Source organism: Neolamprologus multifasciatus, chromosome 23, assembly GCF_963576455.1.
Source record: "Neolamprologus multifasciatus chromosome 23, fNeoMul1.2, whole genome shotgun sequence".
NCBI lineage: Eukaryota > Metazoa > Chordata > Actinopteri > Cichliformes > Cichlidae > Neolamprologus > Neolamprologus multifasciatus.
The window spans coordinates 19,224,688-19,249,442 of record NC_140460.1 but is presented as its reverse complement, the minus strand read 5'-3'; the positions used below and the strand labels follow the sequence as shown (position 1 = coordinate 19,249,442).

The following is a 24,755-nucleotide window of genomic DNA, read 5'->3' as shown; positions in this document are numbered from 1 at the left end:
TGACATTTTTACATAACATTGAGTTTATCCAGATCAAGTAATAAGATGGTTCTTTAAAACCATTGTGCCACAAATTTTACATTTTCTTGAGCGAAAACATAATTTTGTAAAACAACTTTTTTCCAAACTGTCACAGGAGATTCTTTCACCTTTTGAATTACTATTATAAATACAAGCTATACTTATCATTAAATGACATCAGGCTTCAATGTGTTCTTATAGTTTGCTTTTATTTGCTTCATGTTCAGTTTAAAAGCTTGTTTCTATCAGTGACTCATGAAGCATACATGGAACAAAACATTGAATTACAGAGATTATGAAATGCATTCTGTTTAAAAAAAAATGTAATTATACTAAAAAAATGTATTCAATCAAATTTCAGAGGATGTATCCAGTATACATCTTTGATGGAAACAATCTCATGAGAAAGACTTACAGAAGAATCAGTGAACAAACCAGAACACGAAACATCTAAAGTGGAGATTAAGACAAAAAATCAGAGCCCAGAGGAAATGATGGACTTGAATTGTTCAGAAATATAATGTCAGATGATTGCTCTGGAAAAATGAACATTAATACAAAATTAATGTTACATAAAATAAAATTAAAAATATAAAGGACCAAGAGTAGTACCCTGAGGAACCCCCAAATAATTACTGACTCTAATTCTGTTCGTCACAGGTAGGATTTGCAGCTCTTTGCAGCACTAGGATGAATAGGTTTCTCTGACTATTCATTAGTGATTACATGAGTGGTGCAAAGTCTGGCTGATCTCTGCTCAGTGGATGTTGACAGATGTTTTACAGATAAAGCCTTGTTATTTGGGCATGGCTCCTCTTCATCCTGCTGCCGGTCTTGTTTTTTAGGATCAGCATCTTCATACCATCACGGAGCCATTCAATGTACTTGGACACCTGGGTGTAAACACCATACTTTCCCTTGCGTGCACAGCCTTCACCCCAGCTCACGACGCCAGTGACAAAGTAGGTGTCACGGTAACGTGTGACATGAGGCCCGCCACTGTCACCTTGGCAGGCATCCTTGGCTATTGTGTCATAACCAGCACAAAACATCCGCTGCGAGATACGTAAAGGAGTGGATTCGATGCAGGTTTGACGGTCCACATAAGGTACAGATAGGCGCTGCAAGATGCTGGATGGCTCCCGACCCTCGCCGAGACGTCCAAAACCGCTGACCATGCCATCCGGCTCCTGCATCAGGACCTGACAATAGAGGTAATTCATGCTCCTGTGTATGATTGTCATATAAACGTCACATAATCAAACAAATTTGGTAAACTCCTTTTTGGTTGTTTTTTCTTTTCTTTATGTTTCTTTCTTTTTTTCTTTTTTTTAAAAATATGAACTAAAAATTAAGGCTGTATACACAAATGTTTTGCTCAACCAAATCTTTTTTATAAGCTTTTCTGTTCAAGTATAAAATTTAGTTGTTTATCAATAGTCTGAAGTAATAGGAAAAAGTTTATTAAGCAAAATGAAACTTTTTGCTTTTACTAATTGCACCGTCACCTCAAAATTAGATTTTCCATTAGATTTTCTATTATTGACATCAGGGGATCCTCAGAATTTTAGTGAGAAACAAAATAAAACTCAGGTGGCACCAGCAGCAGTATCTGCATCCTCTTTGGCCTCATATGAGAAATCTATTATTAATCTAGATGTGATGGATTCTCTAAAGCTCAATTCTCATGTGAACAGAGTGGTAAAATCCTGTTTTTCCAGTTCTAGCTGTGGTTAAAAATTAAGCCTCCTTTGTCCAAACATAACTTTGCTTTTATAACATCTTGTCTTAATCACCCAGGACTCGTTGCTCGATTTTTATCTGCTGCAAGCAACATTATGTCAGTCCAATTTTACCTTCAGGTCACGGACTTTCAGTTCATTCACAAATCCAAGTCTCTTAATGATTGCACCCCCATTTTATCTATATCAGCTGCTGCATCCATCTGTCCCACCTTGTTGTCTACATCTCTATGCTCTCTTTTATGTTTGGTGTTACAACACTTTGGTCAGGCCTGTTATGTATAAATAAAAGTGATATTTAATGGTATAGTATGATATGATTTTAAAAATTCACCTTTTCAGCAAATTCTGGCTCAGGAATGCAGGCTGGCACAATGAACCTGCTGAACTTGATGGGTGTGGTTAATTTGATGAGTGCAATGTCATTGTGGTAGGTGTCTGCCTTGTACCCTCTGTGGGTGAGGATCGTGTCCACAATAAGGTCAGCTTCAGTGCCCTCATTTACCAACCTGTCAAATTCACCTGAGTGCAGAGAAAAAGCAAAGATGTTCAGCGATGTTTTAATGAAAAATCATAGTAATTCAATTTTTTATAGCATACAAAGCGCTTTGAAAACAGAACACTGTTAATCACGTCCCGATAAGGGACATGGCCTAAAACCTGTGCGTAACCAACAAAAAAGTTCTAAACTGCACTATTTCTACCAACTTGAAAAATGCACATAATAACCTCAGCATTGGTAATGCTGTATATTAAAAAATTTTAAATGATACCTATATACTGTACCATATCTCATACTTTGAAAAAAATACCCACATTAAAATCTGTTATAAAATTTATCATATTAAATATACAATTGAAAAATATGTCATATGGACCATAAAGTTAAGGTAAAAATCATAAATGAGATTTATTACTTCTTAATAGGCATAAAGACATTATTACCTTAATGTGATGAACTAGAATACGCAGGTTTACAATTGGTTCATCAAACCTACCGAGCCTCACGTTGAAGTAACGTGACTGGTTCATGCAGTGAGCAGCAGTCAGGATGATGTATTGATTGAGTATTGTTCCTCCACAAAACCCAATATTATCTTCATTCACAAGGAGAGCCTATGAGGACAAAAACAGCCACCCACCCCCCAAAAAACGAAAAAACATTTGAAATGACAATATAAAACCTGTGCAGAGGTCTAAGACATGTGAAAATGAAGTTTAATGCTATGAACTCTTAGGTGTCAGCTGAGTATTGATAATGCCTTCTAGATGTTTACCCTGAAGGAATCATGTGATCGCATTGAAGGTGATAGTATGGGTTAGGGTTACTTTTTACTGAAACAGAAACTGTATCTGGCGGGTAAGTTCTTAAATTATAATCTCAAAACGTTTTGTGAAAGTGTCTCTACCTGCCATGGGCATTGTCCTGGTGGACAGTCCTCCCCGTTGACAATACGAGTCATTGTTGCCATTTCAGACTGAATCATCTTTTCCAAATTAGGATAATGTGCCACGTTTTGGCTTTTGTTCTCAGACACTGAGGACATTGGACCAGCATCCTGGACATAAGGCTGTGTTGTTAAGTTGATGTTGCCGGTGCTGTTAAACTTAGTTATGTTCCCATCTGTTGTGTTTTTCCTCTCATACCAGAAAACAGTCCGAACGGCTTTGGTGCTGATGGCACCACATTTGTACGTTTCTGAAAGAGTTTGTATGGTAATGAGAGGTTGAGTTTTGGGACCACAAGATTTCAACATTATGGTTTCCAAAGTCTGATCTGTGATCTAGGTGCTCTTTTACTGTTCTGCCATCTGAGTAAAAGACTATTCACATTCTTAAGCCTCTCTCACCGTTGGAGTGGCAGGATTTGTCATCTGATGCCAGGAAGTATCCATCAGCACAGGAGCAATGAATTCTTCTCTGCATCACTTTGCAGAAATGTTCACAACCACCATTTCTGTCCTCACAGAGCTGAGGAATAACTGCAAAGACACAGACACTGTTAAGATAGATGGTGGCACTGTTAAAAAAACAAAGTGGGTTTCTGAAAGAACTTTTACATCGTCGCAGATGTGCATGGTTAACAATTTGGAATGGTTGAGATTATGCTTAACATCTGAACAATTGCCAAACTGCCAGTATCATGGTTATATTCTTATCTATCCCTTCATACAGAATGTTCATCCTTGAATACTCACATTCAAATCTACCCAAAGTCTGTGATCCTATGTAAGGGTAGGAACATAGAATGACCATGAAATCGAGAGTTTGGCTTTTATGATCTTCACCAAAATAGAAAAGTATGGCATCCCATCACTGTTGACGCTGCCCAAATCTGTGTCAGTTTCTCACTCCCCTCACTTGTGAACAAGTAGATGCTTGAAATCCTCCACTTAGGGCAGTAACTTATCCCTTACCCAGAGTGGGTGTTCCTCCCTTTTTCTGCACCTCCTTCCATCAGCCAGAACACAGAAAAGTTGTATGATTGATGGGTCCACAATAACAATGACCCAAAACATGCTGACAATGCAGAAAGTGGCCACAGGAACCCTGCGTCCATGAAACAGCTCATGTTGTAACAGAGTCTTTGGTTCCTTTTCTTCTACAGATTTAGATTTACTATTGTTTACCATCCTACCTCAAGAAGGCTATCCCAGGAAAACTAGCGAGAGGAGGGTCAGCCAGCCATGTTTTTGTCCCCACTGCTATCTATGCTGAAGTAATATAACCTCCAGAAAGGTTAGAAAACTCCTTCTGAAATGAGCAGTTTTCCCTTTTTGTGGCAATAGCTTTTTTCAGATAAGATACTGAAAATGGATGGGAGCTTTCAAACATTAGCAAAACTTGACCAAAATTTAACCATTACTAACCTTACAGTATACCTACAAGATTGTATTATTGACCAGAATAAGTTAATATGTTTTTCTGAAAGGCAGTAAGTGAGATTTGAAGTTCTTCACCAATTTCACAGTTGAAGCCCTTGTACCCTTCTTGGCAGTAGCAAGCGTAGCTGCCAATTCCATCTTTGCATTGGCCGCCATTAACACAGGGTGATGATATACACGCATCTCCATCTGTGGGACATGAACAGCAGATTGAATCAAGTGTTTGGCTGTAGTGGTCAAAGTACAAGGTTACATTTTAGCAGCTGTCCTCTTTCAGTTGGTAATTGTACATATATCCTAATGTCCTTTCAGGGTATTATTTGTAAAGTTTCAGTATTTCTAAGATTTTTAATACAAAAACTTACCAATATACTTGGCCCAGAATTCATCCTGAAAAAACACAAAAGAAAATTAAATTGCTCAGAAGATCTAAACGCCAGATTTTCCATCACTAAATAATAGTTAATAATGGAAAATACCATAATTTAGACATATGATTCCTAATATTTACAATAATCTTTTCTAATATTTCCTAAAATTTTGTAATGTTTGAGTGCAAATTTAAATCAGTGTTTTGGTGTGAGGTATGTTAGGTTAATACAGTTTTTTCTTTGTCTTCAAATATCTCTCGCGCCTCTTCCCAGCTACAGCGCTCCTCCACACATTCTCTTTCCATGTTGCCTTGTTTCCACTCCTCAAAAACGCTGTTAGCTCGTCTCCTTCGATTCAGCACTTGATTGGCCACTTGGCTGTCTAAGAAGACTGAGAAAAAAAATGTAAAACATTAAATTAAACATCGGTATTTAATTTAATGATTTCGTTTTAGTGCATTTTGAAAAAGTCATGAAGCAACACTTGAAGTGCCAGAAACACTTCTTCTAATGTCCACTTGAGGCTGGCTCCTAAAGTGAATGAGTCCCCATAGACACTCATGTTAAAATGTCCATCTTTACAGTTAAAATAACATATTTACAGTCTGATACAAATAACTGCTTTCTATAGGTTTGGTTCCCAAACTTGTTTTGCTGGGGCCCCCTTTGTTTTACAAGAAAAATGTTCGCGCCCCACCTCGCGCGCGCACACACACACGTGCACAAACACATCCTCCAACCACACACACCCATATTTTGCTCCATTGCGGTTTATTTCACAGCTCAGACATTTAGTAAACAATTAAGCAAATACAAGTAATCTGCAATAAATTGCAGGTAGTAATAAAATAAACTCTTTTACGCTATGTCCGCACCTGCACGGGCATTTTTGAAAACGCAGCTGTTTTGTCAACGGCGTTTCGAATCACGGAAAACTGAGATTTTTTGAGAGATCTGAGATCCTTTTTTGCATTTACTTGTGGACGAGGAATACAGAGTTCGTCACGCAACGTCAAAGGTATGTGCCTTTTTTCACGTCACGCTGTGCGCCACGTTATTGTTTACATGGGATGAATTGCAGAATGACAGATAGAGACAAAATACTGTTACTGTTAATCTGACTATCTGCAGGTTTTACACGCAGTTACTGTCCCTCCATTTACAAAGGCAGAGGCGTCACGATGTGATTATTTTACATGTAGTTGTTTTTTTTTTCCTGTGTAATAATATTCAACATTGCTGTCAATACATTTTTCAAATAATGCCTCTCTGTGCAAAATGGGTTTAAAAACATAAACAACTGTGGGATACTGTTTGTCCGTCATTTGAACCCAGGGAACAAATTGTGGCAAGATCAGCCTGATGTTATTTGTATCCCGCTGTAACTTTACTGTATAAACAGCTAACATCTCCAAAATGTCAGGAGTAGTTAGTCATTACAACAAGTGTTTGTGAACTAAAAATCACGAATGTGGGATACTGTTTGTCCGTGATTTGGAGAGCCCAGCGCTGCTCCCAACAAAGGGAAAACCAATTCTGCAGGGGAGACCTACCTCGGCACTTGTGCAGGTGAAGCCAAAGGGCAGATATGCTTCACCATATTTTCTAGTCTTTGGCTTAGAATGAAGTTGGTTTGGAAACATATTCAGCGATGCTTCATCTCCTGCTTTGCGTTTCTGTAGGCGCCCGTGCTAGCAGTGTCCAAGCGTTTTGTCCCCCCCCCCCCCTTTTCATCCCGTGCCCCCCCTGCCATGGCTCTGCGCCCCCCCTAGGGGGCGGGCCCCACACTTTGGGAGGGTCTGACCAAACAGATAATATGACTTGCTGTGTCTTAATGGTTCTTATACCATTTCCATTGTCTATTTTCTACGGAGTATCTATAGCTGAAGCTATATAGCTATCTATCTAAATAGCTGAAACTCTGGAAACTCTGGAGCACAAAGGCATTCATAGGCATTCATGTATTGTTTCCCAGTAGAACACACCCAGAACACCTCACCCTCAGCTGACTCCTTCTGATGTGGAGGATTACCATCTGTACTTTGAGACCTGCCAAATGACTGAATTTCTTACCCTATCGCTAAGGCTGAGCACAGCCACTCTTTGGAGAAAACTAATTTCTGCAACTGTGATCTGTTGGCCATTACCCATAGATGAGGTTGGGAAGTAGGCTGCTGGTAAATTGCTCAGCTCTCTCTCTCTCACTGATGGACCAGTGTGGTGCAGGGTCAATGTCTCCTCCCCTCACACGTGACACTCCAACCTTTCATTGCAGAGGACTATGGCTTCAGATGTGGAAGTACTGATTCTCATACCCACTGCTTCACAATCAACTGAAAACCACCTGATGAAGCCAACATAGGCTGCAAAAAGCAGAGATGAGATTCTGAGACCAACAAAATGGAAGTTTACCGCCACCTGACTAAACCCACAAATTCTTTCCATTAAAACTACGAATAGAATCATTGACAAAGGGTTTGCCTGGCAGAGTCTTACATGCGACGGAAACGAGTTTAAGGAGGCATTTCGGACTAAACTGCTGCAATGGTTATGCAGGGAACTGCTTTGTACCTCCTGTTGACTAACACACATTCACCAGCTGGGCTCACGTCCTCATTTTAGGTTTGACAGCATTTTAGTAGATAAAGGTGAACTGCCTGGACGTGAATTGTGCTGTAGTTTGGGGAAGGCCTCGAAAGGGAAGGGCAGCAGCTCCTAGCAGATCCCATCTTTCAAACCATCTGTCCTCTCTGTCCAAAATGTGAACATTGGCATCCTCAAATGAGCGACCTTTGTCTTTTAGATGCAGATGGACCGCTAAGTGAAGGAAGCCATCTATGTCCACTGTGAAAGACCATCTTTGAACAGAGGTGGTGGCTTACGACACCAACTGTCTGCCATTTATAATCCAGTCTTGAGATCCCTTCCCAGACGCCTTAACGCCCACTCACATCCTGGGTCATCAGACCTCAGGAAATCACATCATAGGGTGGGGCCAGGTTTCCCAATGAGCTCACCTGAAATCTTGGCTGATTGTGACCCACACCCGTTTTCACACCTTGGCTCGTGTGATTAGGTACACTCAAAAAAAATGAAATTGGGTGGTTGTTAAATTTACAAAATTCAAACTTGTAATGTGAACAAAATAATTTCCTGTTTCTGTGGTGAACGTAATGAAATCATGTAGGATCTGCATGAAATCCAGCAACTTAATTTATTCCTGTTGAGATGACATGATACAATCTAGTACGAGTGGTTAGTTGCCTGGATTCACAAAATTCACAAGATCACACAAGAGTTCAAACCACAGGAAAATCACTGGGGTTAGAAGAGAAAGATAACCATACATACACTACGTATATGCCTCAGCTATTTATTGTGGTTTTTAAAATTCTATATAAAGCCTTGTAATCATAGTTTCCCTATTTTTTTGAAGTCTAGATTGACAGCTCGGTGGCACAGGGTTGTCTGTCTCTCTGTGATAGACTGGTGACCTGTCCAGTATTCTGACTCCCACCCTATCAGATCTGGGATAGGTCCCAGGTTCACTGCAACCCTGGTAAAGATAAGAGGATGGATGGAGTGCAAGTTATTATAAATCCATTAAAATTTTATGTTAACCAGACTCTAGACTTTGTTGAACACTCCAAAAAAATAACTCTTTAAATGAACTTAAATGGAGTTCTATTACGAGTAAGCATGTTTTGTTGCACTAACGTAATTTGGGTTGGATCAAATCAATTAAAATAAGTTGGACACAACTGTAGTAAAACAGTTGATTCATCATTAATTAATCACGTTAGTCCAACTCAAGTACATTAAGTTGGAATAACAGAATTGCATAATGCTAAAATAAAGCAATTTAATTACGTGGAAATTCTTTCCATGATTTTTTTTATGTTCATTCAAAGAGTTATTTTTTTGAGTGTAGAGGATCATTAGGAGGTCCATTGTCCCTCTTGGGGGACACTGCAAAAGGGCTTAAATCTGGGACTCTCCACCATTTGACCCTAGAACTGAAGAAGCTTCTTCAGGATGAGAGGTGAAACGTCTTCTAGCAACTTAAAGAAATCCAGACGCTTTTCTTTACAGGCTCCTTAGACCATAATACCAAAAAGTCAAAACTTTAAAAGTGAACTTCAATCCATTTATGTGATAGAAGCTATATTTATTTTTTATATACAGCTAGTCTTCAAAACCCTAAAGACCAGATAAACACATATCTTAAATGTGGTGTAAAGTAGCAGTAAAATGGTACAAATATGGTAATTCACCATACTAGCATAACAACAAACTAGCATAACAGCATAACAACTAGCATAACAGCAGCTAAAATGCTTGTGCTGCAGCAAAATGTCCAGAAACCAATAAGTGATGTCATAGTGGCTACGTGCAGGTTCTGTATAGGCATCTTCTTACCCTTTCTTTTTTGTTTTTGCTTTATTTAGTATTTTCACAAATAAATCAGAAGTTTTTATATTGTTTTTTATACAATTATTGTTCAAAAGTCCATTTTCAATGATAAAGAAAATTCTGATGATTTAGTAGAGTATTTCCCGTGTGGCATGCATGCTGCTGTCATGCTGACATCACACACAACACACCAAACACACGGGGTGGGGTCACGTGTCACCTGCCATCTGTCAATCACCCTCACCCACAACACCCCCTCTAAAAAACCCAATGCATTCAACATAGTGGTATTTCTTTCTCTCTCAGCTTAAACACCATATTCTTCCCCACTTCTATGATGTGTCATTGTTAAAAGCTAAACATACGGTTTTATAAACATACCATGAGCAGCAGCCAGATGAAAGAACAGGAGTCCCAGGGACAGACGTATACACCAGAACATGGTCCTAGATGTTTATGAGATCAGCCTGGTATACTCTCTGTGTTGAGTGGAGTAATGGAGTCTGAATGTAGAGATAAGATAGCCGAGAGGAGGGGAGGTGTAGAGGGTAACGACCTTTATGGAGAGGGAGGGGGACAGAGTGTTTAAACTGACTGACTGGGCTAGTTGGGTTTTAACTGAGTCATCAAAACTTCAAGGGAGAACTGCAAGTCCCAGATAGCACTGCTGAAAGTAAAATGCTCCAATCATGGAGGTTGCCCCTCTGGCAACCACGCCAAAGAATGTTTAGTATGTCTTCCAGCATGAAATTTATCATGACACAGCCAATCAGATTTTAAAGAGCACCTGTTATGCTTATGCCCAGTTTTGTATGTTTTTTTATGGGACTAGATAATACATAATGGATAACACAAAGCTATCAATATCCTCACTACATGTGCGCTTTCCTCTAATTGGCCAACTACTGGAAGCAAATGGATGGGCAGGAAGGAGTCATTGTCAGCTGCATAGTCTGTAGTAAGTGGAGTTGCTGTGCCTATAATAAATAAACATATAAGGAGCACCAAAGTTTCACATATGAGTACTTTATAATTTAGTACTTTGGTTTGTGGCTTGATCTCCAAACTGTATGTCAACATATCCTTGGGCAAGATACTTAACCCCAGTTGACCCCAGATCCATCCATCAGAGTGTGAATGCATGAATTTCAGTCCTTAGGCATAGAAAAAAGTAATTGTGTGAATGTAGCAGTAACAAAGTGCTTTGAGTACTCAAATTGAGCAAAAAAAAAAAAGTACCAGTCAAGTCAAGCACCAACATGATTGAAAAAGACTTTGCTGTGAACAGGATCAGGCCAGGTCAAAGGTTTTAGTCTGGTGAACCTTAACCGTCTGTGAAGGTTCTCATTCATCCAGGTCATCATAGTCTAAGGAGCTTGGAAAGAAAAGTGTCTGGACTTCTTTAAGTTGCTTGAAGACATTTCACCTCTCATCCAGAAGAAGCTTCTCGGATGAGAGGTGAGATGTCTTCAAGCAACTTAAAGTCCAGACACTTTTCTTTCCAAGCTCCTTAGACTTGAACCTTAACCCTTGCTGTACTGACCTTCATGGATATATGAAATACAGAAACAGGCAATGGCATCATCAGAACAGCTGCTCGGGTGGTGCTGTCTACATCCGAAGGTCTTCCAAAATCCAGTATTAAAAAGCTTTTTTGACAACATAAAAGACTGGATCAGTGCATGTCATAGAGGACATAACAGGAGGTCTCATAAAGACCCAGCTTTAAGACTATATCCACATCTGTACACCAACACCAAAATGCTGTTTCTTTGGAGTAAGCCAAAAAAATTTGGAGTATTGTGTGGACTCCTGTCCCAATGGGTGAAGTGGTTGTTTATCTATTGCAAAATGAGACAGTCAAGCTGCACGTGCTGCTTTTCATGAAACACAGAAAGGAGAGAAGACAACAGAACCAACAGATTGTCAGAGATAAAAACAAGAAAAGCTGGTGAACTGTGAGCTGTCATGCTAATCATTATACTCTGGAAGTAAAGTAGTATCTGTTGCAGCTGTTGAGCACTGTTCCCCTACTATGTGTAGTTACATTTCTGGTAAGGCGCACATCAGAGCACAGTATAAGCAACTACGTGAGGTGTAAAACTATGTTGTAGATTTAACCAAGAATTATAAAACATAAGGGAATTCATAGGGAAGCAAGTTGTCAGCCACAAGGTAACCATGCTGGTAAATCCTTTGTTCGGAAAGTCACAAAACTAGAAACCAATACCATAAACTCAACAGGAAAGTGCACACTGAGCTCAGAGATTAAGTGATCCGCAGGCTCGTGTTCTTGTGTTCTTATAGACTTCCATACTGTCAGAAGCTGAGGGGTTGTTTACTGCTGGTCATTAGAAAAAATGCAGGTTTATTTTATCGTAATCATCAACAGTCTGGATCATTAAAGTCCTTGCAGTCAACAGGGAATACTGAATAGTATGAAAGACCAAATTTTAATAAAAGGCACAAAATATCTTGTCTGTATTTGCATAACTCATCTGCCCAGTTCACTATGATTAAACTTTAATAAGCAATTGTCAGCAAGTAAGGTTGGTAGCTTAGTCTGGTTTTGAGTGTTTGAGAAGTTAAAGATATTTTCCAAAGGATGAGCTCAAAGCTGCATTATTGGCTTCTCTGGATATCTTTAATATCTAGCTCACATGTGAACCACATTTATAAACAAGGTTTGACTCTAATGGGAACTCAGAGGGCACAGTGTCTATGGTCAGAGCCTAGTAGAAAACCCATCAACAGATAAATCCAGTCACTGGCAGCAGTATGCAAGGAAATTAAGTTTTAGACATTAAATTATGAAAAACAAGACACTTATTGCACTTTTGTAAAAGTTTGTGCAGCTTCCTCACACACTCAGGCCTGAAGAATTTGTTTCACCTCACTTTTAGATGGGGTACAGTAAATGAGGGGATTTCTTTTAAAACTAAAAACTGACTCAGTACGGAGGTTGTTGAATGGCAGCCAATCAGCTCAGCGCTCTTAGTGGGCCGAGTGTTGGATGTCCACAGTCCAAACTAACGTGTATTGACTCTACAGCTTAGAAAAACAAATGTTCAGTTATTACTGGGATTAAAGGGCTTTTAAAACACAATACCATGATCATCTGGAATGCAGCTGGAGAAGGTGGACACACGATAACAGAAAGGCATGTTAGGAGTTTATATTACCCACAAAGATGAGCCTCAGAGTTCTTTGACAGTAACATTTATTCTGCTTCTCTCCATTTTTTTAACATTTTCAAGAAAACCATATGGAATTACTTCACTTTTAACATTTCAGCCAAACAAACCAGACAAGACCAGGAAGATCAATGAAAGCATTTTAGTGATAAAGTTTCAAATTTTTCAGAAAAGAAATAAACAACAAAGAAAAATAAATCTCCTAATTTCTTTTCTGTTCCACCATTACGAGAGAATGCGACGGTGACGATGGTGGATTTTTCATGGTCTTCTCCACCCACTCCACAAAATTGGCCATGTTGGTATACACTGCAAAATACCCAGCCCCACAACCACGTCCCCAGCCAACCACACCAGTCAGAAAGTGGGTGGAGCCAAACAGCGACACCAGTGGGCTGCCATCATTTCCACGGCAACTCTCCTGGCGTCCTTCCAGATATCCGGCGCACAGCATGTTTTCAGTGAGGTTGAACTTGGCTCTCAGGGAGCACATGGAGTTCTGGAGGATGGGGACTGGCATCATGCGGAGGACAGGGGAAACCGGGGCGCCTAGAGTCTTAACGTTGCCCCCTGTTGTCCTCTTGCCCCAGCCAGACACAGTGTGGTAACGTTGTAGCAACAGCTCCCGCGTTGCAAAATCTTTAGTGGGCAGGCAGATAGGGATGACGTGTTGGCTCAAGTTGACAGCATGGCTCAACTGCAGCAAGGCAATGTCACTGTCACCCGTCGCTGAGACGTAACTATCATGGGCAATTGCCAAAGAAACAGGTATCTCCTGTTCTGTGCCTTCTTCCACATCCAAATTATATTCCCCTGGTGACACAGAGCAGAGTTAGAGAAAGCCAAGTTTTACAAAATAACCAATAAATAAATAAATAAATAAATCCTATAATTAAAAAAAGTTATTAGGAAAAAAAAGATCAAAAAACAACTTTACAAAAACTTTACACATTAAATTCTAAAAAAAAAAAAAAACCATACCAAATAATTTCCACAAAACTTAATGATGGGAAACACATTGTAAAAAATAAATGAGTGCAAACCCCTTTAGAAAATAATTTATAGTGAAATTATGAACTAACGTACAAGATTTATTAGATCAAATCATTTTTAAATAATATACAAAAGTACACAATATAAAACTCTAAAAACTACAAACAACTAAAAAAATATATATTTTTCAAGACAGTAACCAATATTTTCATCTCAATTCAACAAATTAATGAAAGTAAAAGCTAACTTTAAAAGAATAACATTTAGATGTTAAATTAACATATCAAAATACCCCATATGGAAAAGATATATATAAATCTTATAAAGTTTGTTTCTGTCTTGTGTGAAACTTGTATGAAAAGCATACAAGAGTAAAAACAGATATAAGATCCCTTGAAAAATTATATAAATCAAACTTGTATATTTTGGATACTTACTGAAACAATATATGAAAGTAAAGAGAAAGGGGCCAGTTTCATGAGTAAATCATATAAGCCTTATATGATTCACTATATGAAGCAAGCTAAAGCTGATGCAAGTCTTTGCATCAAGTTTTTCCTATTTCTTCCCCAATAAGGGCAAAATAGTTTTATAAGTATGTTTTGCAAAGTAGCACATTAACACCATTGCAATATCAATTTTTACTTTTAGAAATAATGTCACAGGCAATTAAAGGCAACAGTGACAAATAACTTTAAAAGCCAATTAACTTATAACTTAAAACAAGTTAATGATATTTAAAATTTACATTTTATTAGAAACTGGTCTGATATGTTAGTGATGCAAATGAGTTTACCTGCTACCACAGTCAGGTTTTGGGGGTCATGGCCATGGATGCAATGTGCAGCAGTGATGACCCACTTTGGATGGATGAGAACACCTCCACAGTGAGCTTTTGCATTTAACTGAACCAGAACCTAATAAAAAAAAAACAACAAGGTTACATTAACTATAAGATAGAAACTATTTCCAGGATAAAAATCAAATCTGAGACTAAAAACAATATTTATTTTCATATATCATTTGTGTATTATTGTAATTTATTGCATTAATGAATCATTTAAACTATGTTATGCTTTTCTACCATACCCACTTGACTGTGGTTCCAAAATTTGGTTAGTCTCTACTGAACATGTAAAAATGTCCAGGTTTACAGCAGAAATAAACAGAGGAAATGTTTACAGTCTGTTACAAATAAATATTTTCTTCTCAAAAACTGCACAGGGTGTTTTTAAAGATAAGGCGCCTACTGAAGTTGTATAAAGCTTAAATTTTGCATTAACATAGTCATCAAAAGTTCAAACTGTCCACTGTCAAGTTGACCACTTTAAAGTTCCACTTTAACACAAGATGTTTGAATTGTTGACAAATTTTGGCAATGTTACTGCTACGTAGAAGACAATCCCTCTAGGACAGGGGTAGGCAACTCCAGGCTTAGGGTCATTTCTAAGGGGAGATAACAACGCAGGACAGACTCTGTTGGCTGCTTCAGCAAATCATTGGTGAATATCTGGTGATAGCCCCTCTATCAGACACTGATATCAGTGGTTTCAACTTAGGGTCCAGTATTTGTGGTGCTGTATCAAAAAAGCTGGATTTTTCTCAATGGAAATGCCTCGAGGGCCGGTGTCCTGCAGGTTTTAGATCGCACCCTGGGTTAACACACCTGAGTGATGATCACAATGATTAGTTCATTACCAGGCCTCTGGAGAACTTCGAGAAATGCTGAGGAGTCATTTAGCCCTTTAAATCAGTGTTAAATCAGCTGTGTTGGATCAAGGACACATCTAAAACGTCTAGGACACCGGCCCTCAAGGCCTGGAGTTGCCTACCCCTGCTCTAGGACATGGGTGTCAAACTCCAGTCCTCGAGGGCCGATGTCCCAACTGTAACACATCTGAACACAATTAGTAGGTCATTAGCAAGACTCTGTAGGCTTGATTGCATCAAGTAAACTCATGCAGCTCATGAGTGAATGGTGCAATGAAAACACCCATGATGAAACGATCAGTTTGATCACTCATATAAAGCAGTGTTTACCTGCCAAGGACAGTTTCCTTTGGGACAGTGGTAAGTCCCCACCATCCTTGGAGTAATCACTGCAGTCTGGTTTTGTCCTATTTCTGGTGGAGCCACCCGACCACATGGATACTCCACTGTAACACAAATGCAATCGCACAACTACTTAATCCTCCGAGATGTAAAGTAACTGATAATCAACTTAACGTCTTCCCCAAGAAATTCAGAAGTTACAGGATTTGATGGCTGCTCAATAAAGGATTTCACATCGTGATCAGGGTAAAAATAATGAAGTTAAAGCTCTTAATGGAGGTAGTCCTGCAACATTTCTACCATTGGGGACACACTGTCGTCCATCGTCTCCCAGCACATATCCATCAGCACAGTAACATCGACGTCTAGATCCTGAGCCATCACAGAACTGCTCACAGCGCCCGTTTAGGTAAAGGCACTTCAGAGTATCTTCAAAGACTGAGAAAATCAAAATCATTTGTTTAAAGCTTTAAAGTTTCTTTATTTAGAGATAAATACCAGGGAAATAAAAGTATATGGGTTTAAATTCAGCAATTTTCTGTAAATCTTCATATAAAATTAATTTTAACCAAATAATTTCTTACCTGTCTGACAGTATCGTCCTTCAAACCCATCGAGACACTGACATTTTTGGCTATTTCCCAGATTAATGCATGTCCCATTATTATGACATGGGTTGATTAGGCAGGGGTCACGACCTTACAGAAGAGTTATAATGATAATGTCAGATTTATCAAAGTGATTAAATGAAAGCAAGAAAATTGGATTTACTTTTGTGGAAAGAAAAAATCACTGCACTGCGTCCACTGGCTTGGAGATGTGCTTGGGACCATTGTCTTGTTTCATGACCCTGTGAGACAGGTAGCTTCACACTCAACCCTTGAATACTTTGGGTTTCAAAGGAGTTCACGATCAACTCAATGACTCCAATGTGTCCAAATCATCACTCGTCCATCACAGGCTTGACATATGATGTGTTTGTGCTGATATGTTGTTTTTGATTTTTAGCCAACTATCTCTACTTTGGTCTCGCCTGTCATATGTGCGTACGTAACACAAAAAAATTTAAAATCAAAATGTTACTTACCATCATATGACTGCCAGAACCGCATCTAAAGAAACAAATATTAAATAACTTTCATATTTATTTATTTATTTTGATTGGTAAATTAGTGATAAACATTGTAGTGTATTAAACAACAGTTTGAGTTTTTTTAGGTTTCTGTAGCATCTGTGCTCATTTTGACTAAGTATTATTTCCATTCTGAAAAAGAGTGTTGTATAAAGTTGGAGCAAAAGATTTGTTTAATATGCAACACATGCCAGAGGTCTAATTTAATAATCATCTTTAATCATCATTGACAGTTTGGTCAGTTAAACTGTAGAATTTTGTTGTCACTTATGTTTTCAAACTAAGGCAAAATTATAAGGCTGAATAATTTAGTTTCTAAAATTTTATGTTTTATAAATTCAAAATGATTTTAGCCTGTATCCTGTTAGCAGAAGGCCAGAAAATGACATGCTGATTAACATTATGGGATAATGGTTCACTTGACAGTCATATCTTATTAGAATTTATTTTGGGTTAATGCAACCACAAGGGACAGAACTGGGGGATAGAAAAGGGGAAAAAAGAAAAAAGCTGGGGAGAAAGTTAACAGAAGAAGACGGAAAGAAAAGAAAAGTATGACAGCCTAAGGAGGTCCACCACAGAGACTTTTTACTTCTATTTCTTCTTCTAGTTTTATTTCTTTTAAACATCAGTGTGTCTGACCGTCTGATCTTCATCCTCAAACACTTCCCGAGCCTCTTCATAGCTGCAGATCTCCTCAATGCATTCCCTCTCCAGATTTCCCTGTTTTACCTCCTCAAACAAGCTATTTGCTCGTCGCCAGCGCTGCAGGACTGAGTTGGCCTCATGCTTCTCCACAAACACTGGAAGGGCGGGTTGCAAAGATTGAGGGTTTTTTTTCCAATAAAATCATTTAAATGTACAAAAAGTGGAGTGTCATGTATGAACAATTACATACTTGCATATGTGAGAATATAAGTTTTATAGCACGAAATGTAAGAATTAATAATAAAGTATTCCATTTTTGAAAAAAATAATAATGAGCTAACACTGATCATTTAACCAGTAAAATTGAAAAAGCTTAACCTCAAATGAAAATAACTAAACCAGCAAAACAGTTCTGTTCTGTCAATCAGTTAAAGAAACATTAGACACATCTGCTTTGCATTTTTCTAAAAACAAAAAAATACACATAAAAATATATTACCTGCCAGTCTGTGACATTTCTTCAACCATACACAAAGTTCAGATTTTATTATAAGTCAAGCTTTTCATTTTAGGTTTCTCGATGGAATTAGAAGATGTGTAAAACTGCTCCCAATTGAGGTTATTTTTATTGTTATTTTTGCTAAAGTAACCAACCTGCAGCAGCAGCAGTGCCCCACAGCAGAGTCCAGATGATGCAGCAGCCCTTCAGCAGCATGTTGACCAGATTCAGAGTGTTTGCCAGAAAACAGGGGTTTTCAAGATGAGGGGGCAGGGAATATTTATATAGTCCACGCCCACTGATCACGTGCTCTGCTTTAGCGGTCGGTAAATAAAACCTAGGAGGATATCTCATTCCCTGTTTACAGTCATTCGTGTTAAGGCTACAGTATTCATGAATCTCACACACTGACAATTTTAAAAATATAAATGTGGAGATAACTCAGAGTCAAAGAGTCTCAGTAATTGTGATATTCTGACATTTGAATATTCTTTTGGAATCCACCAAATTTAACACTGTGTTTTCTACACATTATTTATTTCAGGTCCCGTGTTCTGATTTCCGGTGTGCCTCCTACCAAACAAACCTCTTGAGCTGTCCCTGGTTTTCAGGGGTCATTTAAGTCTTTCCCCCATAAAGAATTTGATTCTTATGTATTGGCATGGTGTGGCGACTAGAATAGATCTGTATAGGCAGAGATTACCCTCACTAACCTCTGACACACACCCAATCATTTTGTTCTGGAACCAGGCCGGAAATATGATTGAAATTATTTATCAGAAAAAAGACAAACAATGGTTACCCTAGCAGGTGTCTGCAGGATGGGAAAGGGGAGGGTTAAAATCGTGAATAGCTCAACATGGCAATTCTAAGTGTTAATTGTCATTCTGTCTACAAAATGCAATGAAAAATACATTCACAAGGCTCATTTTAATTAAAAAAAAATCCAATACATTGTTCTATTATATGTTCAGAGAAAAGCAGTAAAACATCACATTTGTAAAATAATGTTTCGTGTTTTTGATGAATTTTCTTAAATATGCAGAACTGATCAATTGAAATCAACCCACCAAAATTTGTAAGTGAAATACTTTCTGCAAAGTTTTTAATGAGAATCTTAGCAGTCAATCAGAAAAGTGAAAACGCAGTATTTGGTTATATGAGCTATGCTAAGCTAAGTTAATCGGATCTTTCAGGTGGTAAGGTTGTGCATCAAAGTCTTGCTGCTGTTCCTCGGTTGATCTGGTGTTGCCGTCCGGTTGTGGATCCACTCAAGGTAGTTGGACACTCGGGTGTAGATGCCATAGTTCCCTGGTCGGGCGCAGCCCTTCCCCCAGCTGACGATCCCCAGCAGGAAAGTTGTCGTCTTATACTGGGTCACCAGGGGTCCACCGCTGTCACCTTTACATGAGTCCTGACGACCCTCAATATATCCGGCGCAAAACATGTTCTGAGTGAGCACTACGCCACTCTCATCGACACAGTCCTGCGTGCGGATTCGCGGCACCTTCAGGCGTCGAAGGATCTGTGCGGTAGGCCCATTTTCGCTCCGCCTCCCCCAGCCACTCACTGTGTGCAGCCGGATCATCCAGAGCACACGGGTGGATAGATTCCATGTAGGTAGGCAGACTGGGACAGCATACTGGGTATAGTTGATGGGAGATGCCAGGCGGAGGAGAGCGATATCATTGTCTGCAGTGCTTGATACGTAGTTTTCATGCATGATAATCTCAGCCACCTGGATGAGCTGCTCGGTGCCTTCATTTACCGTAATGTCATGCTCACCTGACAGAAAGAAATATAAGGCAGCTCAGATATAATCCTTTGAGCACAATTCAAAGTTAAATTGAGATTAATTAACAGTGATTTGAAGTATGCTTGTGTATTTTCATTGTCTAATGAAAAGATGTATAGACAGGTAGCCTTCTATTTTTTTTAGGGTTGTCATCATTTTAAGAGGTTTAGACACCTGTCACTCTCCTGTTCTGCTTCATAAGTCAGGCTTGCTTGAACAGACGGCATATTTAACTATGAGATTCATACCTGCAATGACTTTCAGGAACTGTACCTCGATGTCTTCCATGCAATGAGAAGCTGTGATGATCCATGTAGGTTTATAAATCGCTCCTCCACAGAAACCTTTTCCTTTATACATCAGCAATACCTTCACACAACACAAGAGCACATTTTGTCTGAGCCTTCAAAAAGGATAAAATACAGAAAACGAAATTAATATTTGTTGTTCAGAACCAAAATCTGGTTTCAATAGAATCTAAGAGATTGGATACCCTTTTATGTTAGGAGACTCTCTGCTACCCTTGACGCTTAGTTAATAAAAAATCAGACATATTTAAACCGATGAACTCTTCCTTTATCTTGGGCCTACCTGCCAGGGGCATTCACCTTTAGGACATACAGTTCCTCCAACGATTCGGAGATGCTCCTCCTTTTCTTCACCCCGCAGTACGGGGACCATGCCACATGCTATCGGCTCTGAAACAATAACAAATTATTCATTATTAATTTCATTTTACAAATAATATCAAACTGCAGCTCCAGTTTAACTTTTACTAGTTAAAGGTTTTACTGGTGCACTAGAACTACTTAAGTGTTCTAAGCAATTGTTTATACACTGATGACACACACATGTGGTGGTGGGGAGGTTGGGGGTATAGAGGGCTGGTTTAAAGTAAAACAGGAATTTCATAACTGTTCAGTGCAGCAGGGAGTCCAAAGGTTGATTAGTGAGGCCTGTGTGAACGGACAGGATTTTCCTGTAAATACATAAACTTCAACGCTATGATGTTCATCAAACTGAAATAATAACTGAACAAATAACAAATAATAAAACACACACACACACACACACACACACATTTTCTGCAGCACTGAAAAATGTTGAAAAGTAGGAAAAAGTGATAGAAATTCTTTAATTCTTCAACCCTCTGATTGTTTACTAGAATCAAATGATTATTTACCTTAATTTAAAAAATTAACATTTAAAGAATCATATACACACACAGTTATGTAAAATATTGGTGTGATGGATAAACTAACACAGAATAATTACCATTACCAACATCTAAATGTTTTTACATATTCTAACCTATGTTTTTGTCTTTCATAGCAAACTTTGTTATTGCAAATATGAAAACAATTGTGTTGAGAATCTACAAAACATTTTTCACATTTTGTTCTTTACAAATCACTGTCCAACCTTTTGCTATGCAACTCCGTCCATCAACATGGAGGAAGTAGCCGTCTGCACACGAGCAGTTCTGTTTTTTTTGGAACTCGTCTTCTTCACAGAAGTGCTCACATTCTCCGTTCTCCACCCAGCAGGTATCGATCTCAGCCTTCACCTCTAAAGAAATGTTCATAATTAAATTATGTAATTTGTTCATTTAATCACAAAAAAGTAAAAAGAAATTAAATTATATAAAAAGCAAATAACGGTTATTTTAATTACTTTTCAAGTAGTTTTTCATAAACTGGTGGGAGGAATAATTAATTTTGATAAAGTACATGTTAAAAATTACATATAGCTTAAAAATAAGCCAAAAACTTTGACTATTGTTTGATAACAATTTTGTAAGTCATATACTTGAATTTTATTCAGCATACGATTAAGTAAAATATTATAAATTATAAGTATGATTTATAATTATAATTATAAATAATATTGCAAAAATATTATTTTTATATATCACTTAAATGATTTAAATAATCACAGTTTTTCACCATCATGAATTGTGAATGTAATTTTATTTTGCTGAGATTTTGTGCCTTTATACATGAGTGTTTCTTTTCTGTCTGAAAACATAAACATGATGTTTTGCTGTTATTAACTGAGTGACGTTTATAGTTTAATTTTCATAAAGGCAAACTGCTAGCTAAGCTAATTTAAATAGAAAATACTTGACATTACAGCAGCCAAGTGATGTAAAAAAGTTCATATTCTTTGCTCACCAAGCTCACAGTTGACTCCATGGAACTCTGGCAGACAAAAGCAGATGTAGGATGAAGCATGAGTGGAGCAAATGCCTCCATTCTGACAGGGATTGGAAATACAGGGGTTTGGTACTATAAGACAACACAGAACACAATGATTTGACATGACTGTATCATATTACATGCTGGAGTTTCTGAAGGTGGACGTAAAATTGGTCTTCAAGATGTATGTGGTGCTGCGCTAAAAACATTTTATTCCAGCTACTTTTAACATGGGAAATTGCTTACCGTTGTATGTTTTCCAGAACTCATTCTGAGGAGACAACAATTACAGCAATGTGAAAAAAAAATAAACCAGTTATCAGACAGAAACATCGGGTCTCCAACAAAGATATGTAAAAGGCAGCAAATCTACAAGAAAAACACTTTAGCTGTGAATCCTGCAGATGTTTAGCTTCACATTAAGTTCTCTATAGTTTTGTTGTGTGTCATTTGGTTAGATTTGATCTGCATCTGCTTGTATCTGTGTTTCATCTTTGCGCAGTGCTTTAGTCTCTGTGTTATGTTTGTCTCTTCTTGGACAGCTTCTGTTGGTTTGTGGTAAGCCCGAATGTCTGTGTGGTTGTTTTGAATGTCTTTTTAGCCTGTTTGTGATTATTTAGTGTTTTATAAGATTCCTTTGGCCCCTGACTTAAAATGTTCTTGGTTATCTGATTGGTTGAGGCCTACAGCTATTCACTAAAAAACGAAACTGCGATTTTAGGTTCAGATCAACTGCAAAGCTTTGACATGAACATAGTTTTTCTAGAACATTTCACAAGCTATAAATAACTGCCCCTAACAGCCAATGGGATGGCTTCTTCCCTCAAGTTATAACTGAAAGCCAACATTAGTAAAAACATTAAGTTTTGTTTATGTAAGTGAGAAATTGAATAATGCCCTCTCTATTCATACAAATGACTACAATAAGCTTGTCCTCAATTTCTAAGCATTAGCGTTAGTAAAGCACATTTTCACCTCATGAGTTCATGTGGCCAAGTATTTGCCTCTGTTTGTGTTGCTATTAATGAATTGTTATCAATTTGCATGTTTACATGAATAAATGTCTTAAAAATAGTCAGTAATTTACTGGGATAACATGGCTTCAGTATTTAACAGTATTTAATTTAAGTATCAATAATTTAAATCATGACAAGTCCCAATCCAGTTTTTTTCCACCTGCTGTCTTCTCCTGTCATGTAAAACTCTTTTATAGAAAACATGTTCAGTGAAGTGAAAATTTAATTTGATTTTACCGTGAGCTCGGTGTGCTCAAACACCTCCCTGGCCTCCTCATAGGTGCACTTCTCCTCTATACACTCCCTTCTCAGGTCTCCCATCTGCAGCTCCTCAAACCAGCCTGAGTTATACCTCCGAGTCCGAACTAGAACGCCATTGGCTCGATCTTTATCCAGAAAGACTGCCCAACATTTGAAGAAGGGGAGAGTTCATCAGAATGGTTCTGTCTCAATCAGAGTTGGTCATCCAATTCAATTCAGTTTTATTTATATAGCGCCAAATCACAACAAGAGTTACCTCAAGGCGCTTTATATTGTAAAGTAAATGTCCTACAAGACTGAAATCTCTACATGTCTATTGCATGGATTGTTTTTAAATTTGATTCTGATCAAAATTCATCTGAAGCCTTTGTAAAGTCACTAATCACGTATGTTATGTATAATTATTTTACAATAAACTGCTTAGTTTCCATATCTCTGACATGTTTATTTATACGGGACAATGCATTTTAATTACCATGAGCACGTTAATAAACAAAGTAAATATGACATAACCATAAAGTCTAATTTGCATTTGTGGCTCTTTGCAAAATTGATGGTTTTCATAAATAAATATTTGAAAAACAAAAAACAAATCTATAGAAAACTGAACATAGATGAATAACATAAACACAAATATACTGATATGACAAATAAATGTTAGACATTAAACATTAAATCATTTATAAAACCTAACACATTAGAAATGACTAAAACAAACCGTAGAGTAAAAATCTCAAACTTTACTGTAATAAAGTAAAGTGCTACATGTAAGAAATAAGAGGCAGCAAATGATGATGCTTTTCTTTAAAAATGTTCACTGATTATTATCTTAGTTGTCAAATAATAATTTGTTAAAAACTGATTAAATAATCACTGTGGTTGTTTATTTTTACCCACATCCAGTCTCATAACGATAAATATTTGCAATTTTTCCATGATATTTTTGGTTTTCTGTGATTTCCATTTTCTTTCTGTTTGTTTTTTAAATATAATTTTATTTACTTACTTACTCACTTATTTATGTATTGATTGGTTGATTGTAAGGGTGACTTAACCCCCCACCCCCCCCGACTTTTGGGGTGGGGGGGAGGGGCAGATGAAACCTTGCGTTGCTAAACACACTTGTTTTTAAGCGTATACTGTCCACCTTACACTGCCTTAGAAGCTCCACCTTACAATCAGTGTTTTTATTTGACTCTGCTGTTTCATACTCCACTATGCATCAGATGTCACTGTTAACATGTTAATATTAGCTCAAAATGATGGTCATTCTCGTCCCTCTCATGACAAAAACAGACCTATGATTAAGTGGTTTCACCTCCATGTCACTGCTTAATCCCTGAGCTAACTAACCAATCAATCAGTGATCGATACGTGTAAACGTGTTAGCTCACCTGAAGCCAGCTGGCAGCTGTGGAAGCTGAAGACGAAGATGATGAAGATTTTCAGCCACATAGTTGATTTCATCAGAAAGTTGCTGTGCTGCGTCTTTGTGGGGCTTCGGGTCCAAAGTCCGTCCCTCCTCCTGCTGGTGG

The 24,755-nt window shown here is 38.0% G+C and overlaps 3 protein-coding genes across 4 annotated transcripts; all 3 read right to left on the bottom strand.

Annotated features, from left to right (window-relative positions):
* Positions 1 to 213: 213 nt before the first annotated feature.
* f10 (coagulation factor X) lies at positions 214 to 9,969 on the bottom strand. Its single transcript, XM_085152821.1, has 9 exons — positions 9,814 to 9,969; positions 5,250 to 5,410; positions 5,014 to 5,038; positions 4,724 to 4,837; positions 3,614 to 3,745; positions 3,173 to 3,462; positions 2,762 to 2,879; positions 2,098 to 2,285; positions 214 to 1,223 (listed from the first exon to the last, which is right to left on the bottom strand). The coding sequence occupies exons 1-9, from the start codon at positions 9,872 to 9,874 to the stop codon at positions 801 to 803; spliced, it is 1,512 nt and encodes a 503-aa protein (XP_085008947.1). The 5' UTR covers positions 9,875 to 9,969; the 3' UTR covers positions 214 to 800.
* Positions 9,970 to 12,634: 2,665 nt separating this feature from the next.
* Positions 12,635 to 18,240, bottom strand: f7i (coagulation factor VIIi). Its single transcript, XM_085152822.1, has 8 exons — positions 18,106 to 18,240; positions 17,446 to 17,606; positions 16,759 to 16,783; positions 16,256 to 16,369; positions 15,972 to 16,109; positions 15,660 to 15,775; positions 14,416 to 14,536; positions 12,635 to 13,439 (listed from the first exon to the last, which is right to left on the bottom strand). Exons 1-8 carry the CDS (start codon positions 18,164 to 18,166, stop codon positions 12,829 to 12,831), a joined length of 1,347 nt encoding a protein of 448 aa, XP_085008948.1. The 5' UTR covers positions 18,167 to 18,240; the 3' UTR covers positions 12,635 to 12,828.
* Positions 18,241 to 18,613: 373 nt separating this feature from the next.
* f7 (coagulation factor VII) lies at positions 18,614 to 24,744 on the bottom strand. Of its 2 annotated transcripts, none has more exons than XM_085152829.1 (8): positions 24,615 to 24,725; positions 23,197 to 23,360; positions 22,190 to 22,214; positions 21,920 to 22,001; positions 21,168 to 21,314; positions 20,337 to 20,443; positions 19,994 to 20,114; positions 18,614 to 19,735 (listed from the first exon to the last, which is right to left on the bottom strand). In XM_085152829.1, exons 2-8 carry the CDS (start codon positions 23,235 to 23,237, stop codon positions 19,143 to 19,145), a joined length of 1,116 nt encoding a protein of 371 aa, XP_085008955.1. In that variant the 5' UTR covers positions 23,238 to 23,360; positions 24,615 to 24,725; the 3' UTR covers positions 18,614 to 19,142. The 2 variants fall into 2 exon arrangements, with proteins under 2 accessions (XP_085008955.1, XP_085008954.1); XM_085152828.1 differs by having other exon boundaries at positions 18,620 to 19,735; positions 21,920 to 22,033; positions 24,615 to 24,744.
* Positions 24,745 to 24,755: the final 11 nt, after the last annotated feature.